General features: G+C 42.6%; 1 protein-coding gene across 1 annotated transcript in view; it reads right to left on the reverse strand.

The window, feature by feature from the left end:
• Nucleotides 1–18,154, reverse strand: part of PDE11A (phosphodiesterase 11A) — a 397,322-nt gene that overhangs the window by 27,576 nt on the left and 351,592 nt on the right. The window contains exons 17-19 of the mRNA XM_064586747.1: nt 14,165–14,228; nt 7,199–7,273; nt 2,334–2,417 (exon numbers count right to left, since the gene is read on the reverse strand). Of these exons, the coding sequence (XP_064442817.1) occupies nt 2,334–2,417; nt 7,199–7,273; nt 14,165–14,228 (223 nt within the window). The remainder of the gene's footprint in view (nt 1–2,333; nt 2,418–7,198; nt 7,274–14,164; nt 14,229–18,154) is intronic.

Consider the following 18,154-nt stretch of genomic DNA (forward strand, 5'->3'; position numbering starts at 1 on the left):
CCATGACCTGAGCCAAAATCAAGAGTCGGATGCTCAACCGACTGAGCCACCCAGGTGCCCCTCTGTGTTATTTTAAAAATAAGTGATGATAAGACATTCAAAAATGAGCATGATTTTCACGCTTTGTTAACTAAGAAGACATAACAGCAGAAGTGAACATGAACTTTTATAAACAACTCCTCCACATTCCTCTTTACAATGCTAAGATTCTCTCAATAGTTTAATAAAAAAAGATTGTGGAAGAAATATCCAGCAGAGGTGGAATGGGTGGTAGAAAGGCCACTACACCAAAACCGAAACCACAGATGTGTGGGACACAAGTCTAGCTTGGTGGGAGTGTCGCTTAAAATTTCTGTATGTTAATTTTCTGTGGATAAAAATAGCAGGTGTATCTAACCTCACAGATAGGTAGTAAAGTAAAACAGATGTGGAAAATCAGGAATGATAGATAATGTGATTTGGTAATATTACTCCCTAAATTCTGGAAAGTGCTTTTTTCAGTTTAAATTCAAGCAGCTTCCTTTTTAACCTGAAGATTTCAAAGTATTTAATAAGAAATATAAAATAAGCTCAAATAATTGTGAATCAGTACCAAAACAATGAAATTAGCATGGAAATGCCCATGAGAATCCTTTCCAGCATTTACTATAACTAATCACATAGGAAGGATGTGTGGACTTTGGGTCCATTCCAGAGTAGCTTTGCAAACTAATACCAAAAATGTATCAGCCCTGCAATTACAAGTCTTCATCCTCCTAAGCTTTACCCACAGTAAAAGGAATTTATTCATGGCAAGAATTATCCCATTTATTGCATAACTGTGCACAGGAAACTGAGTAAATTATAAATAAGTCAACATGGGTAGTCAAGGTGAATTTAGCAAAGCAAGATATATCTGACCCAACAGCTGTAGGCTTTACACCTGGGGCCCCAGCACATGCAGAGATACCAGAGAAGCAAGGATGGGAGGAGCGGACAGGAAGAAAAGGGAGTTAAGGGTCCTCTTATAATAAAGTACACATCACTCCTGATTTTTTTGCCCAATCTTTCATTATTAAACAAAAGAACATTATGTGCTATTATAACTAAAATAAACTACCTTAGATTATTTTAAAGCTTTGTCTCATTTTTATGCTATCCTACATTTAATGGCTAACATAAAACAAAGAAATGAATTTATTTTTGGTGTTTATAGTCTCTGAAAAGTTACATTTCCATCTTCAAGACAATATTCTAGAATTTTTTTTTTTTAGCGTAATGTGACAAGGCTCAGCAGCTCCTAAAAGTGCTGAAAACAAAGTGGTAGATAAGCCTGAAACTTGATGGTTGTGAAGTCCTTAAAAAACAATACTGTGTTTTTAACGGAGTTACACAGAGTGAGAAACTAAAGCGATTTTGCTTTCCCTGCGTGTGTTTCTCAGTCTGAAGTTAGAAAAGCAGCTCAGTCTGATTGAGCTGGGTAGGGGGTAAAGAACTCGCCAGGTTTTACACATGAAAGCAAATGCTTTAGTAGGAGAATTAAAAGCCAATGTACACTAAACTGTTAGTGTTAACCGATGCCAACCCTAATCTGTACTCAAAAAGTGGAGCGTGCACGTTCAAAGCTGATGACACTCATCTGCTTGCCAGGAGCAGGGTCCCGAACACCAGGCAGCACAGCCAGAAACCATAGTGCATCTTGCTCAGAATGCAGTGGTCAGCATTTGTCACACGCATCTCAGAGAGAGGCAGAGTTTTAAGATGGAAGGTTCTCTGAAAACCCTGTGGCCCAGACCATGGGGCCAGGACAGAAAACCATGTTTCATGGTTTCATGGAACTCTTGTGTCTCACATGATATTCATAGAAGTAAAAGAAGAATTGTTTTAAAAAAAAAAAGTGAAAAAGATTCCCACAGTCAGATGTTAAAGAAATTTGGAATGAATCAAGGTTAAACGTGTTTCTTTCCCAAAGGACTCTCTGAGCTTTCAGGTTCCCTCATTGTCGGGCCCGAGAGCTCTCTTTGAAGAGATATCTATTAGGCTATGGCTGGATACTTGTGTTTCCTGGGGCACAGCTTGGGAAATACTGAGATAAAATATGATTAACCCTGGCTTAGAGACGAGGGCATCGAGGCCCATGGACATTATGTCCTAGAAGGACAACTCAGGTCTCCAGCCTCCTAGCATCAACTTTTCCTAGGAGACAGAAATCTGAGAAGAGACTGACTGCAACCAGAGTTCTTAGCAGTGCCCATACCCTGGAAGGGTATCGGAAGGCTAGACCTTCTGAAAGTACATACGCTCTTCTTTCTTGGCTCAGTTGGGACACGCAGACCCTCCCAAATCATGATTACCTGATACAAAGGCATGCAGATGCTATCAATCCACTCCAGTTGCAACCGAGGCAGTTCATCTTTCCGGTTCCGATCAAAAATAGCCTAGAATGGGGGAAGAGAATTTGCTTTATTACGCTGGAGTATTTTACAGGTGCATTGTCAAACACTTTGCCACAATGATCCAATTTTTACCAACTGAACACTTCACAAATCACAATCAATCTTTACATGTACTTTCTTTTCCTTTATCTATGATGAGAAATAAAGTATTTTCACCTCTTCTTATGAGATTTGTAAGCGAATTTATTTGAACTTTATAGCACGCAACTCCTTGGGGCCAAAATCTGCCTTCAGATACAGGTAATGGCCACTAAATCAAGTCATCAGGTCACTGGGAATTGGGTACAAGTCAAGGGGAAGGGGATATGTTTTATTGCCACAAAAATAATGCAGGCTTTTATTTTTATAGCGAAAGAAGGTGGGATAGATTAGAAAAGATCCTTAAAGCAGCTTCACCTTAAATAGAAACTATTTGTATTAATTTTTCAGGGTGGGGTGTTGGTTTGACAACTCTTGTGTGTTTTTCAATAAGGTTCTGTCATTAATAAAAATCCTAAGTTTTTATCGATCATGGGATGGATGATGTGGTAGGTACCCATTCCCTCCTCCTTCCCAGCCTTTAAACTTCATGATACTATAATGTTTAGAAAATTTAGGTATATTCTTCAAGAAAAAGAAGTGACATATGTCTGTTGGGCAGACATGAAAAGGGAGCCAATCAGCTGGACTTGGGGCGCACATGGATTCTTGAACAAACACAGCTGGTTCTACTCCATTAAGCATGTCCCTCTCTCTGCTATCAGCGAGTAAGGCCAGGGTCTACGAAGCGACCTTCCCCTGCATTACTGTCTTAAAGTAGGTTTGACCGGTCTTTCCTCTACAGAGATAACATGTGGCATCCACATCATTTTGGCATTCACATGGGTCATGAGGGCAGATCCAAGGCATTCCCTTGGTCTGGAGATGCTGAAAAAGCCAGCATCCTTCAGACTCATGAATGAGGGTGGGAGTGGGTAGGACAGAAATCACGAGCTGCTGCCAAAGCTCACAAGAAGACAGAAGGGCACTGCCGAGGGAAATCTCTCCGAATCAGGGAGAAGGTCACTGACTCCCACAGACTCTGCTCATCCTTGTCTTACAACGTGAAATGTGAAATACCAGGAAAGGGGACTAGGGTCTGGAGAAGACTGATGTGTGCCGGAGGAAGGAAGGAATGGATCTTGTGAACTGCAGGAGTCTTTGAAATGTTCCTTTAAAAATATTATTCTGTTATCTACTCTTGAGCTCTCAGAGTTATCTGAGATTTTCTTATTTACTTAATTACTGTTTCTGGTGCATAGAACTTTTTGTTTGTTTGTTTTTGTTTTAGTTCAGTGGTTTTTGGTATATTCACAATTAGTTGTGCGACCATTACTACAGTCAATTTTAGGACATTTTTATCACCCCAACAGGAAATCCCATACCAATTAGCAGTCACTCCTCATCCTCCCCCAAATCCCTGGCCTTAGGTGACCACGTATCTATTTTCTGTTTGTATAGATTTGGCTATTCTGCACACTCATATAAATGAAATCGTATGATACGTGGTCTTTGTGACCAGCTTCTTTCACTGAGCATGATGTTTTCAAGGTTCCATCCTGTAGCATTCATCAGCACTTCATCCCTCTTTATGGCCAAATGATACTCCATTGTATAGTTACACCACATTTTATTTATCCATTCCTCAGCTGATAGGCAGTTGGGTTATTTCCACTTTGTGGCTCTGATGAGTAATGCTGCTCTGAACCTTCATGTACAAGTTTCCACGTGGGTGTATGTTTTCATTTCTCTTGGGCATAGACCTAGAGGCAGAATTGCTGGGCCATGAGCCCAGTCTGACTTTTAATGTTTCCATGAATTGCCAAACTGTTTTCCAAAGCAGCTGCACCATTTTACAGCCTGCCAGCAGTGTATAAAGTTCCAATTTCTCCACATCCTCCTCAGCACTGGTCGTTGTCTGTCTTTTTAATTATAGCTATCCCCGTGAAGTGGTATCTCACTGCAGTTTTGGTTTGCATTTCCTTGATGACTAATGATTTTGAGCATGTTTTCATGTGCTTGTTGGCCATCTCTGTATATTCTTTGAAGCACTATGTATTCAGATCCTTTGCCCTTTTTAAAAATTGGGTTGCCTTTCTAGTTGTTCATAGTTCTTTATATATTCTAGATGCCAGGCCCATATCATATATGATTTGCAAATCATTTCTCCCATCCTGTAGGCTGTCTTTTCATTTTCTTGACAGTGTCCTTTAAGATGCAAAGTGTTAAATTTTAATGAAGTCCAATTTATCTATTTTGTTTTTCTTGTGCTTTTGTGTCTCTTGTGCTTTTGGTGTCATATCTAAGACATCATTGCCAGATCCAATCCAGAAGATTTACACCTTGTTTTCTTCTAGGAGTTTTATATAGTTTTAGTCCTTACATTTAGGTCTATGATCCACTTTGAGGTTATTCTGAGGTTTGGTGAGAGGTAGGGGGTCTAACTTGACTCATTTGCAGTGGATATCCTACTGTCCCTGCACTATTTGAAAAGACTACTTTCCTCCCCACTGAACTGTCTCAGTGTCCTTTTGAAAATCAGTTGACCATAACTGTCAGAGTTTATTTGCAGACTAGTCATTCTCAAAAAATGTTTTTGAGTGGAAATGTGAGATAGCACACTGTCCTGTGTTTTCCTTTTACAGCATTTTGCATCTTGTAATTGACTATGAGTGATTATTTATTTATTTACTTTTAAAGATTTTATTCATTTATTTGAGAGAGAGAGAGCATGCGTGAGAGAGCAAGCACAAGCTGGGGAGGGGAGCACAGAAGGAGAGGGAGAAGCAGACTCCCCGTTGAGCAGGGAGCCCGATGCAGGACTTGATCTCAGGACCCCAGGATCACGACCTGAGCCGAAGGCAGATGCTTAACTGACTGAGCCACCCAGGCGCCCTGAGTGATTATTTATTTAATATCTATATTTCCCATCAGTTGACAAGCTTTGGGGAAGGGCAGGGAAGATGGCGCCTTGCTCATGGCTGGAAGCACAGTGCCCAACTTCATGCTTGATACTTGGAGGTGCTCCAGCATGTTTTCTTAACTGACTCACTGCTTCCGCTATTAACCCTTTGGTTACTCTAATGACCGTTAGGACCATGACACCTGATGGGGCTCCCAGACAATTTTCTTCCTGAATATCAAGGAATAACAGACACGGCTGGTGTCACCTGTGGGTGCATGCATTTCCAGACATCTCTGGGAAAGGACTAATGAGAAATCGCCCTGCCACAGCAGCCAGGAGACTGTCATCAGCAATGTTAAGTAGCCTTTTGGGAGGCGAGAGTAGCATTTAGTGCTATGCTTCCACTGCAAAATCGATCTCGTTTGTGTCTTCAGAGAACGCCTTACCTGAGCCCACAGACAAAGGTGCCTTAGTGCTGGGTCACTGCCCCTGCCAGCTCACCAATGCTGGCAACTGACTCGTATTTCTTTTCATTCAATTAAATGACCTGTAGTATTGCTGCGTTATACACCCTTCAGAGGATGCCTCTGAAACAGTTCTTTTTAAGTGGAGGAAAGCTTTAATTTGAAAATAGATATGTAGCTGAGAGAAATGTGGGTTGTACAAGGTTTTACACATTAACAATGTACCCCAGTCCAGTGTCTTTATTTTTATAGCCAAATCTGGTGACACCACCAAAAAAGAATAAAGGGAGGTTTTGGAAACAATATAAATAGATGTTGCTTTGGAAACTAAAATACTGGGTGAGTGTTCTAACTGATGTAGTCTTCTGACCTTTCATAGGTAAGCAACAAATTAGGAATAGTCAACATTAGTAAGGCTGTGAGGTCTGACTTCAAGCAGGTGATGTTGTTTAACTAGGAGCTAGTTCTGCTGCCTTTCCTTGCTTTTAAATGTCAGCGAAGAAAGGCCTCTTAAAACTTGAAGATCTTATAAATACCCCCAAATGTTCAAAACTCAGTTGACTTGAATCCTCATAAACAGACATTCTTGACAACGGACATATTCCTTGAGCCGCACTGAATCTACTGAGCTGGGCCGGCTTTCCAACACTTTGAATCATTCCTTGAGTTGTTGGGTGATGTGTTTTTAGCTAACCCTTCATTAGGAATAAAGAGGCCACCCCCTCCTTGTGGGTGGTGATGGAGGCGTTTATGTCTTTTGTCTTGTTTGAGTAAAAACAGCATCATCCAGAGCCTGCAGTAAGTGTTTTCAAATAATAATCAAATGGATGAATCCAATAAAAATGGCATTTCAGTCAAAAGAACCTAGTTCCCCAAGTGAAACTTTTCATTTTGCAAACAAAGAAAAGAAACAGAGACTTGAAATGATTTGGGTTTACAATTTTGGAAAGTCTGGAATTGGAAAATAAAATCCAGAACATCCATTATTCACTGCGGCTGTCCATTCTAGCTGCTCAAGGCTGGACAGCTTGCATTTAAATTCGTCTGTATTTCTATTCCAAAGGAGCTACTGACCACATAGGAAATGCCAGCACTGGGCTTTGAGCTACTCAAATGCCACCCTGCATATCCTCCCTCGTGCCTAGTTGGCCCACCGTGGGAGCTCAGGAAATGCTTGTTAAGTAGCTCACCACTCTTAATCAGAAACCTGGGAATAAGAGTGTTTAGCATCTAAGTTTAATTAAAGTTTTAAACTTTCAGGAGTGTTTCCTTACATCCAACTTTCAGTCTTTCCCACTTTCAAGTTGTGATTTGGAGATACTTTAGAAAATGTCATTCCAAAGGGTAAATGCGTCATAATAGAAGGACAAACTTACTGAAGGAGTGAGTTTGAGTTCTGATCTCTCCCGATCTCCTTGTTCAAAGAACTCACTGGTTACAAGTTCAGCCACCTGAAACATATACATATTTAATTTATGGTTATATGTGATCTATCATAAGACTCAGAAGTTATTTCTGCCTTCTGTGTATGGTGATGATCTTCAACCCAGATAATCACTTAAAAAGCTTTTGAAGAATTACATTAACATTTTCTGTTTCAAGGTATTACGGACTTTAATCAATGAAACGGATTTCCTTTTAATCAGAGGAACTTGTGCAAGCTATTTTTAGATGCATGCTAGTAGATGATCTCGGAGTACAGATTCCATATTCAGGATGAGGCACTGGGTTGCCACCTTCAAAGTAGGAAATGCTCTTATTGCAGAAAAATGAAGCAAATAATGCCTAATAATATTTTTTGTCTTTATAATATGATTTACTTGCAATAATAATTTAGCCAACTTTTGGTTGTTTCTACATAGATTCTTCACTTTGTTGTATACTTTTATCTTAGCTTGGTTTCATTTGCCATCGCCCAAACTCTTTAACTGCTTCACCCTACCAATATTCGCATGCACTCTGGAGAGGATAACCCCAGGGCAACCTCTGCTTCTTACTGGAGCAATCAGCCAAGGGCAGGACTAACGCTAGAGTCACTGTTCATACCAGGTTTTCCTAGTGTGTCATGATGCAGTTTGAAGAGTGCTGATTTGGTCTTCAAGCTGTCTTAATCGAGGTACTAAAAGTGTTAATTTTGGTAGGTTCCAGTTGGTACAAGCACAATGGAACTGGTGGTTCTACCCCAAATGGTAGAGATTTTTCCAAAGTAAGGACTTCTATTTTTCCACTTTTCATCTATTAGCATGGATGATCAGAAGTTGCTCATTGGTCATTGTTAAGCTGAAGAGAAGCTTCTCCAAGCCCTGTGCTTCTAATGATAGCTTATGGGAAGCATACTGATATAGCAGTAAGTGTTAAATGGGTATTTTCAACAACACTATAGTGTGCATCTAGGAAATCTCTGAGATGAACTAGCTGGATTTAGAAAATTTGGAAGAGCAGGAAAAAAAAGTCCCAGAAAACTTGATGGCAAGAAGATCTGGATCCCCAGACTAGTTTTTCCTCTATTCCAGGCTCTTATAAAGATGAGGTTCTAAGGTCTGGAAAAGGCTAGAATGGTTTAATTTTGGTCAAGTGGATAGAATCAAGATAGTTTACTTAAGTGTATCTCTCAAGAGATTCTGCCAACCATAAATCATAACCATTGATAAAACATAAAAACGTCTCTCTCCGTCTCTGTTTCTGTCTCTCTCTCTCTCTCTCTCTCTCACACACACACACACACACACACAAACACCCCTTGAGAATAGCAAGTATGTAGCTCATTTATAAAGAAATAGAGTATCTAGTCAGTTCAGATTTTAAACATTTCTTTTTTTTTTTTTTTTTAAAGATTTTATTTATTTATTTGACAGAGAGAGAGATAGCGAGAGCAGGAACACAAGCCGGGGGAGTGGGAGAGCGAGAAGCAGGCTTCCTGCCGAGCAGGGAGCCCGATGTGGGACTCGATCCCAGGACCCTGGGATCATGACCTGAGCCGAAGGCAGACGCTTAACGACTGAGCCACCCAGGCGCCCCAGATTTTAAACATTTCTAATAAGGAATATGGGTACCTTTTAAAAATTCAATAGCATAAAACTAGTTGGCACTGGCTCAGTTTTTCTAGGGCCTGATTTCCTTCTCTCTCTCTCTAGTCTCTGCCACTACCTTTCCCATTAGCACTCCAGACCTTTCTCTCTGTCTCCGGCCTTCCTGTAAAAAAGAAATGGTCCCCTAAGGGCCTGGCCTCCTTTATTCAGCTCCCAGAACACTCCCTCAGATTGCTCTGAGGTGGGTCTTTTGCACTAAAGAATACAAATGTGCACATCAGGTCACCCCAAGGTAGGAGTCCTGCATAGGTCTATAGCCCCTGGAAAGCAAAGAAATTAAAACAAAATCCTGTCCTTTATCTTTCAAAAGTAGTCCTGGCTATCTCCCCTGTGCTTCTTTCACGGCTCAACTTGTATCACTGTTTCATTGGTACTTAAAAACCCAATCAGGAACATTAAGTGGCTCCTGATTGAATTTTTTATTAAAGAAGGAAATTGAGATGCTAATCAGGCCTTGGGGGATCACTGGGGAAACTCACATGCTTAGAGTCATGTGTGTGAGGAAGGAGGGTTGGAATAGTCACCAGTAAAAAAAACATTTTGCAAGGAAATGTTAAAAAAATCAACATCTAGGAAACTAGAAATATATTTATATTTTTAAAAGAAGTTTCCGTTGTTTTTGTCCAAATGTTTCTTAAAATTATAGAAGTGAGTATGTTTTTGAAAACATTTTAACCTATTCGGTTTGGAGACAAACACAAATGAGATCTCCAGTTTAGGGCTGTGACAAAATTTCTGATGGAAATGTTTGGAAAAACATGGTTTTGTGTTTTATTTCCCTGAACTCTTGAGTCTCTGCACTTATCAGCAGAACTTCACATCTTAAAAATAAAATATTATTTACATCAATGACCAAGAAGACCACCTTCAAGTGGCCAATGGGCCTCCCAAGTTGGCTTAAAATATCAATGCAGGCACTCTTTTTCCTTCTAAGGACTTTCTCCTGTCCTTTTCCTGCTCCCAAGTGGGTTACTGCTCCTTTAGTTGTTGACATGCATTTCACTGGGGGTTCTGAAAGGTCTGGCACATCATACCTCATCATCTCACTCTCTTTCCAATCTTCTCTATTTTTCCCCTGGTCCCCTGAACTTTCTCCCACTCTCCACTCCTCCACTTCTTTCCATCCCAATCAGAGTGGCCACTTCTGTTACTATACCTTTCCCCAATACCTGGAAGATTCCTACCTCTTCTCTGTTCCCCAACTTCACTGTAGGGGAGCCTTCCCACACTGGGGCAGTGAAGAGTGGGCAGAGATGTAGAAATAAGCTACTCAACCATGCAAATTCTTCCCACTTACCCTGCTTTATGTAACTTCAAATGTGTCACACTAAAATGAAAGCCAAGTCTCAGTTGGAGGAGAGCTATTTATTGGAGGAGAACTTTGTAGGAAAACTGCCCAATCTACACTGGACTGTGACAGGAGCAAAGAAATAAGCTTTTCTTTGAGTTAAGCAGAGAAATTTGAGAATATATTTGTTACTGCAGCAAAGCCTACCCTAGTTTTGACTAACACAAAAATTAGTATGGAATTGAGGTGCTGCTGTTGAAAGACAAAGAAAGAAAAAAAGGAAGACAAATAAGAAGACCCTAAAATATGTGGCATCAGCAAGGGGGCCATGTATAAGACAGTGAAGAAATGTTGTTGGAGGCTGTAAGGATGATGGCCCATGTTACACAGTGGCAAAATATTTTGTGCAATTCTCACTGAAATAAAACAAATAATGTATCTAATGAATTTACTGCCTTAGGGGAAGAGATTGGAAAACAAATGTTAGTAGCATGTGACGACTGCTATTGACTACGTTTTGCTAAGTATTGTAAGACGTGAGCTCAGAAAAGGATTGGCAGGCTTATCATCAGAAATGAAAAGGAAGAGAGAGAGTCATAAATTCAGAGTCTTCATCTTCAGGGATGAAAGATGAAGCTGCTTTTTAATCCCAAACTATAAAAATAAAAATTGAGATATGTTTTGAATGACAAAGGCTGATCAAGACTCAGCCTTGCAGGGCACCTGGCTCATTCAGTCGGTAGAGCATTTGACTCTTGATCTCAGGGTTGTGAGTTCAAGCCCCATGTTGGGTGTAGAGATTACTTAAAAGTGAAATCTTAAAAACAACAACAACAACAACAACTCAGCCTTGAGACAAGAATCAAAGGTACAGCCAGTGCACTCACAGTTAAGAACTTTGAATGAAGTAGGTGGTACCCAGGATATCCCTTCCATTGTACAAAATGGCCCAGAAAAATGATTTTACTACATGGTTCTCTCACTGGCACCTGTTGGGCCCCAACTGCTAGGAACTGGGTCATGAAGGAGGAAGAAAGAAGTATATATGTTATTTTTCTTTGTTCTTGAAAGCAAGGAAGTGAAGAGATATAGCAGATCTAAGAAGTCCGTCTAGACTAGAACTGTGGATGTGCTTATTGGCAAATGGAAATGACTAGAATCAAAGACACAAGAAGCTGACTAAATGTGCAAGAGAGTTTGGTGCCAAAAACCCCATAAGACTGTGACTACTTAAAACCTAAAACAAACCTTGGGTCCTCAACCATTTTGGGTGGGAAACAGGTTGGAAAGCTGCCTGTCCTTTGGATATAGCCAAGGAGGACAATGGAAAAGGGATAGTTTCCCAGAATAGATCTAGCAGCCATGGATAATGATGGTTGGGGAGCATCTCGCAGAGAACCAGAGCCTACCACAGAATGGATGGCCTCACAGTGACTGCCCAGTGGGATTTTGGAATTACTGTGGCCCCCTAACTGCTAAATGTTGGCCATCTCTTTCCTTTCTGAATGGGAGCATTATAATGAGTATTTTGTGGTTTGGGTGTATGTCAGATGCTATGTTTGGGGTGTGTGTAGGTCTTTAATTTGCATCCAGACCTGATGTAGAGACTGGCATGAATCCCCCAGAGATCTTGGACTTAGAGCTTGATACCATGACTAATGGGACGTTTGGGTCATTTCCCTTGGGGAAAGGCTGAGTATATTTTGCCTGCAGGAAGGAGAGTGAATCACACTTCCAGTGATTAGAAGGGCAAACTGTGGTAGTCACATTTTCATTAACTATTTCTGGCTTTCCTACATTCTGGGCACACGAAAGAATTATACTTCCTGGTTGAGTGCGGTCTTGTAACAAGTTCTGGCCAATGAATTCTTGGGAAGAGGCATTTACTTGCCAGGACGAGGCAGGCTAGGGCTTCTGTCGGAATGATCCACATGGTAACTGCTCCTTCAGCCAGAGTCCAAAGTGAGGAACAGTACCAGCTGACCCTGGATGCACATGCTCATGAACAATACGTTGTTTTAAGCCACTGAGGCTGAAGGATAATAGCTCATTCTCCTGACCACTGGCATCATTTAAAAACGCCCACTGAGGGGCACCTGGGTGGCTCGGTCATTAAGTGTCTGCCTTCGGCTCAGCTCATGATCCCAGGGTCCTGGGATCAAGCCCTGCATCGGGCTCCCTGCTCAGCGGGAAGCCTGCTTCTCCCTCTCCCACTCCCCCTGCTTGTGTTCCCTCTCTCGCTGTCTCTCTCTCTCTATCAAATAAATAAATGAAATCTTAAAAAAAAATAAAAATGCCCACTGATGAATCCGGTTTGAGATAGTGTAAGGCGCTGTAAAGAGTGAAGGCTTTGGAGCCTAATCTGCTAGGATTTGAATACCGAGCCCCATCACTTACTAGCTGTATCACCTCAAGCTATCCTTTCTAGGCTTCACTTTTCCCATTTGTGAAATAGGGGTAATAAACTGTATTAGTTTCCCAGGGTTGCCAGGCATGACCACAAACTTGGTGATTTAAAACAACAGGAATCAGGGTGCCTGTGTTGGCTTAGTTGGTTAAGTGTCTGCCTTCGGCTCAGGTCATGGTCTCAGGGTCCTGGGATAGAGTCCCGCATCGGGCTCCCTGCTCTGCGGGGAATCTGCTCCTCCCTCAGCCTGCTGCTCCCCTTGCTTGTGTGCTCTCTCTCTCTCTCTTTCTCGCTCTCTGTCAAATAAATAAATAAAATCTTAAAAAAAAAAAAGGAATCTATTCTCTTCTAGTTCTGGAGGTCAGCAGCTCAACATCAGTTCACTGGACAGAAATCAAGGTGTTGCCAAGGCCAAGCTTGCTCTGGAGCCTCTAGGGGACAATCTATCCTCTGTCCCTTCCAGGCTCTGGTGGCTGCCACCTTTCTTTTGCTTGTGGCCACATCGCTCCACTCTCTGCCTGTCTTCACATCCCCTTCTCCTCTTCTGAATGTGTAATCTCCCTACATCTCTCTCTCTCTCGTAAGGACACCTGTCACTGAATTTAGAGCCCAGTTGGATAATACAGGATAATGACAATAATAATGATGATGATGATTTTTAACTTCATCACATCTGCAAAGACCCTTTTTCCTTCTAAGGCAATATTTACAGGTTCCAGAAATTAGGATCCACTATCTTTGGGTTGCTATTATTCAGCCTACTGGAGTAACTATACCTAAATCAAAGGTGGGGGGGGGGGCTTTGAAATTAGATATTTGGATATTAGATATTTAGTCAATAAATATTAGTTATTTATTGTTATATGAATCTATTTTATTTTCCCTAAAATGTTGAGACTTAAGATACCAAGTTACTATTTCACACCCCACACAGTAGGTGCCTCATAAAAATGAAAAGATATTAATCTCCAAAAACTATTAGGATCTTAAACTGTGTGGTTACCGGCTTGAAAACTATTCTTGCTCTAAACTAACATGTTCGGCAGTGAAACCAGATAGGTGGTAAAGGCATAATTTTTTGTGGATATTGCACACTTTGGCCAAAGTGATCTGATCTCTAAATAGTCCTTAAAAAGAAAAAATAAAATTTCCTTTTGACCTCCTTGTTTTCTTTTTTCTCTTTCTCTTTTTTTAAGATGAGAAAAAAGCAGAACTTGTGCTAAAACACGATTACCTATTTAAAAACACTATTTTTGAAACTCTTGCCTTAGGACATGACCAATGCGTTATTTGGATTTAGAGTGTTAAAAAAATCTTAAGAGAATCAGGCATATTATGACTCAGTGGAAGCACATTAATGAACGGCTGTGTAATAAACTGTCTCGCCCGAGCCTCCTGCTATTTTTTACACCATGTTAATACTGATGCAAATTGACTAGGGCTTCAGTGCCTGGGAGTGGGGGTGGGGGGGTGGGGGGGGCTCTGGGAATATTGCTCCCCCTCTCCCCCCCACCTCCAGTCCCTCCTCTGCCAGGCCCTGCCATTAATCACCACTTGCCTGTCTTGAGATCTCCCACGGTTTGGTCACGGCTCCAAGGTCACAGGCTGTCATTAACATTGATCTGAAAAACAGAACCAAACAAAACAGCCTGAATAATCTTTTGTTGCATTCTTCCTAAACAAATCCGTCCTAGATACATAAATAAATAAAATGGGACCGAGGCCAACTCTCACGTGTCTTTCCCTCAACAAGGGAAGCACTGTTTACAGTCCCCATGTTTAGCATCTCCATCATGTGGCCACACTGCTTAGGAAGACAAAGCTCGCACACAGCCTCAGCCTCGGTGGCGGCCCTTTTGTTATGTCTGCAGCGGATCAAGGAAGGCAAAGAACTACTTTCTCTATACTGGAGCTAAGCAAGCTCTGCTTAAAATAATCTCTAATGGACAATGTTTTTTATTTTTAACTAGCGGCAAGGGAATCAGCATATAAGGCCATATACATAGCTGATGAATCTCTTCACCAACTTATCGCTGATTGACGGGAATGGATGGAAACCTGTAGCAAAGAGGCGAGGCGCACACTACCCTAGGAGCTCCTTCATTTCCACCTGCTCTACAGAGCTAAGATTTACTGGGAGAGCCACACTGTTTCACTCCAGTTTATTACCTGGCTGCAACCATGTTTTATAAGCATTATGAAGAAGAATCATATTCAGCAGCAGCTTTCATTAATTTGAACACATAAGAAAGCACAGGAAGATCTGAACCAGATCTTTGAGGGGCAGATTTCTACTGGGTTTAACTAGAATTCACCCTGAACCATGGATATAAAAACATGGGGGACAATTTAAATTGTGGATAGCTCTGGTGCTTATCATTTGATGTGATGAGGAGGTGGGAAAAACAAGGCACACCCTTTGTCCAAAATTTGCTTTCTTTGTACTATAAGCCAGCAGGATGTGATGAAAAGCGATGAAGGATTGGAGTCGAGAGACCACATCTTGGTTGGCTCCTTTTGGAAGAAAGGGGTGTGTTGTTAGAGGTCAGGGGGCTGTCCTGATGTTGGGTGGTAACATTTCCTACCCTGCCGGACTCCAATGCCTTGGAAACATGTCTGTTTCCCAGATGGCAGAGCATAATGGTAGTGGGGTTTGTGTAACTTCCCCAGGAAACCCCCCCCCAGGGAACAGGGCAGAGTGGCAGGTAACAATAGGTCATTCAAAGCCCCGCCAGGCATGCCGGCCTCAGCAGCCTCCTCCACGAGTTCGGCAGCATCTAATCCCAAGCCCCCCTGTGCTAAGCACTACGCGGAGCAATGCAGCGGTGCATTCTTCATATTTGATCTTCTGTAACAAGCACTCTGCTATGTGCCGGCCTCTGTACTAAGTGCTGACCCCTAACTACTAATAAATGAATCTCCTGAACCCTCAGAAGGAGGGGCCTTTACTCCCATTTTATAGCGAGGTAAAAGGAAGCACGGAGAGATGAAGTAACTTTCCCAAAGCGAGTAAGGAGTCAGGATTCTGTGTTTATCACAAAGCTACCAGACCCCCTCTTGCTACACTCAAATGCTTCTCCTTTTAGGTTCTGCTGGTACCGGAGGGAGACAAGACTGTAGGTAATGCATTGAACTTTACAGTCACTCTCCTAGACAGGAAATAATCTCTATGAGGTTGCTTACTTATACTATAACTTGGACAACGATTTAGCTTTCATCTGCTTGATAATTCGAGGCTTACTTCTCAAATTCATGTCACCATTCATCAGTCAATCAACAAGTGTATTGAGTATCTAGCTAGGTGCTCAGTTAGTGATCATTCTAATAGGGACCATTAATCGAGCAAGCACTACAGAGTGATCTACATAGCCTCTAGGTGAGGTAGGGATACTATTATTACCTCCATTTTACAAAGCAAATTAGTGTTTTGCATTCCTTGATCAGACAGGTAGAAAGTTTGCCAGAGGTTACACAGTGAGGAAGTATCAAAGCTGGAGCCAGAATCCATAAAGTCTGACAGAAGGGTCTCTATTTTCAATGAATGCTCTACAGTGGAGCAGGAAGTCCATACTGAGAAGGAAGACAGAAAAAGGCTGGGAGGGAAGATGGGGGCGGGGGAGTATGAAACTTTCATCCAACTGGCACTGGGGAGTCTGTTAAGGTGGGGGGTTCAGAAAGGACCTGGCTAGACGTTCCAGGCAGAACTTTCGGTGGTGGGTGTGAAAAGAGTTTGGAGAAGAAGGGAAGCAGGGGGGCCAGTTGGAAAATATCAACTGATAAGGGCCTACAACAAGGAAGGGCAGGAGAATGGAAAGGCAAGGAGGAGGCTGAGAGATTCCAGAGGAAGAACCAAAGGGGGTGAATGAGTAGCGATAGCGTATTGTTTAGATGCCTCTAGAAGTGAAAGGTCTTTTCTCGAGTCAGAGAGGAGGGAGGAGGCTACTCCTGAGGTCCGCATACTTCTCGTTCAGTCTGCGGGGGGGGGGGGGGGGGGGGGCGCAGCTGCACGGCGCGCTGAGTGAATGAATGGTCAGCAGCACGGAGCGCACAGCCAGCTCTGCGGCCCGCGGGGCTGCATCCGGAGTATCCGACGCTCCCCGCAGATCATTTTTATCGCACCTCCCCTCTACGTGCCAAGTCATTTCAACAACAGTCTTGGGTTAACCATCATTTGCTCGATTGGTTCTCGTTTTAAAACAATTAGCAATGAAAAAAGAATCCATTGTAATTTAAAAAAATAGATTCATAGTAAAATAGTTCACGTATGAGCTGCATCTGGCACTCACCAAACAAAAAATCCCACTTCGCGCCTTGCCCTCTGCGTCACGGTTTTAAATTTTAAGACACAAGTAAAACGTCCAAATGGTCAACACAAAATGACAGAAGCGAAGTAAGTCGAGTTACGTTTTGTCGTCCTTGCCGGCACTGCGCTGTCATTGTTTCCTCCGGATTACTGTTTGAAAGCGGGGATGTGAAGCTCGGTGGGGGGAAGGCACCAACTAGCCGCGGAGCCAGCGCGAAAGGAGCTTAGACCTGAAGTGGGCACCGCGCCCACCGGTGTCAGCTGCTGACGGGGTCCCCACGCACGTCCCCTGCGCATGGGTCCCCGCGCACTCTCGCAGTGAACTTACAGGTACACGTGTACGACTAAAGGGTAAGTAATTAGGTGCTCATCTCAAGTTTTCATATCAATTATTTTGATACTCAACTGTAAACTCAGCAATTGTTTAGGACTTCTACCAACACAAGATTTTTCTCGGGGAGAAGTAGTTTATCGTTGACATTGTTCAGGCTGTAGGCACGTGGTGATGATAAAAATCAGACCGACTTTTAGTTGGTTTTATTGCTATTTTCAGGTTCTCTAACACGGTGGTCCCCCGGAGCCCCCCTGCCCCTCGGTGCCCGTGGTCGGAGTCTAACCATGAAATTGGGGAGGGAAGGCAAAGCTGGGGGGGGGGGCGTGGAGAGCTCCCGAGCACCTTTATTTTACACACTGTGCTTCCAGATAAGATTTTTCTTCCATTTGGGGTTCCCTGCCAAAAAGCGTTTGAAAACCTCTGTAGGAAAACACCCAGGTGGAGATGTGGAATGAGCACGGACATTTTAGGAGTTGTGCTCAGAAGAGAGGCCAGGCTGGAGAGATAGGGCAGGAGTCATGTGAGAAGGGGTGCTTGTTAAAGCCACCAGGAGGCTGAGGAACAGGAGAGGAATCTCAAAAATAGGTCCTCGGGGGTCCTTGCCTTTCAGGGGTGGTGGAGAGGGGAAGGGCTGGAGAAGGACAAAGAGGAGAAGTAAGAGTCAGAAGAGAGTAGGAAATCTAGAAGCCCAGGGCTCGGCAGCCTCCAAAGACCAGGAGAGCTTCCAGACAGAAAGGCCAGTGCAATGAGGGGCTGTGATGAGATCCGGGGAGAGAACAAAGGCCCTAGAGTTTGATCCCTGGGAGGTGACTGGTGACTTTCAAAAGGAGCTGAAGTCACATTTCATAGACTGAAGGCCTCAGTAGAGGAACGGCTAGCTACTCTGTGGTGAATCCATACTTTGGAGTACT

The sequence above is a fragment of the Mirounga angustirostris genome, unplaced genomic scaffold, assembly GCF_029215605.1.
Source record: "Mirounga angustirostris isolate CCGP_5_RB_7025 unplaced genomic scaffold, mMirAng1.0.hap1 SCAF_3, whole genome shotgun sequence".
Classification (NCBI taxonomy): domain Eukaryota; kingdom Metazoa; phylum Chordata; class Mammalia; order Carnivora; family Phocidae; genus Mirounga; species Mirounga angustirostris.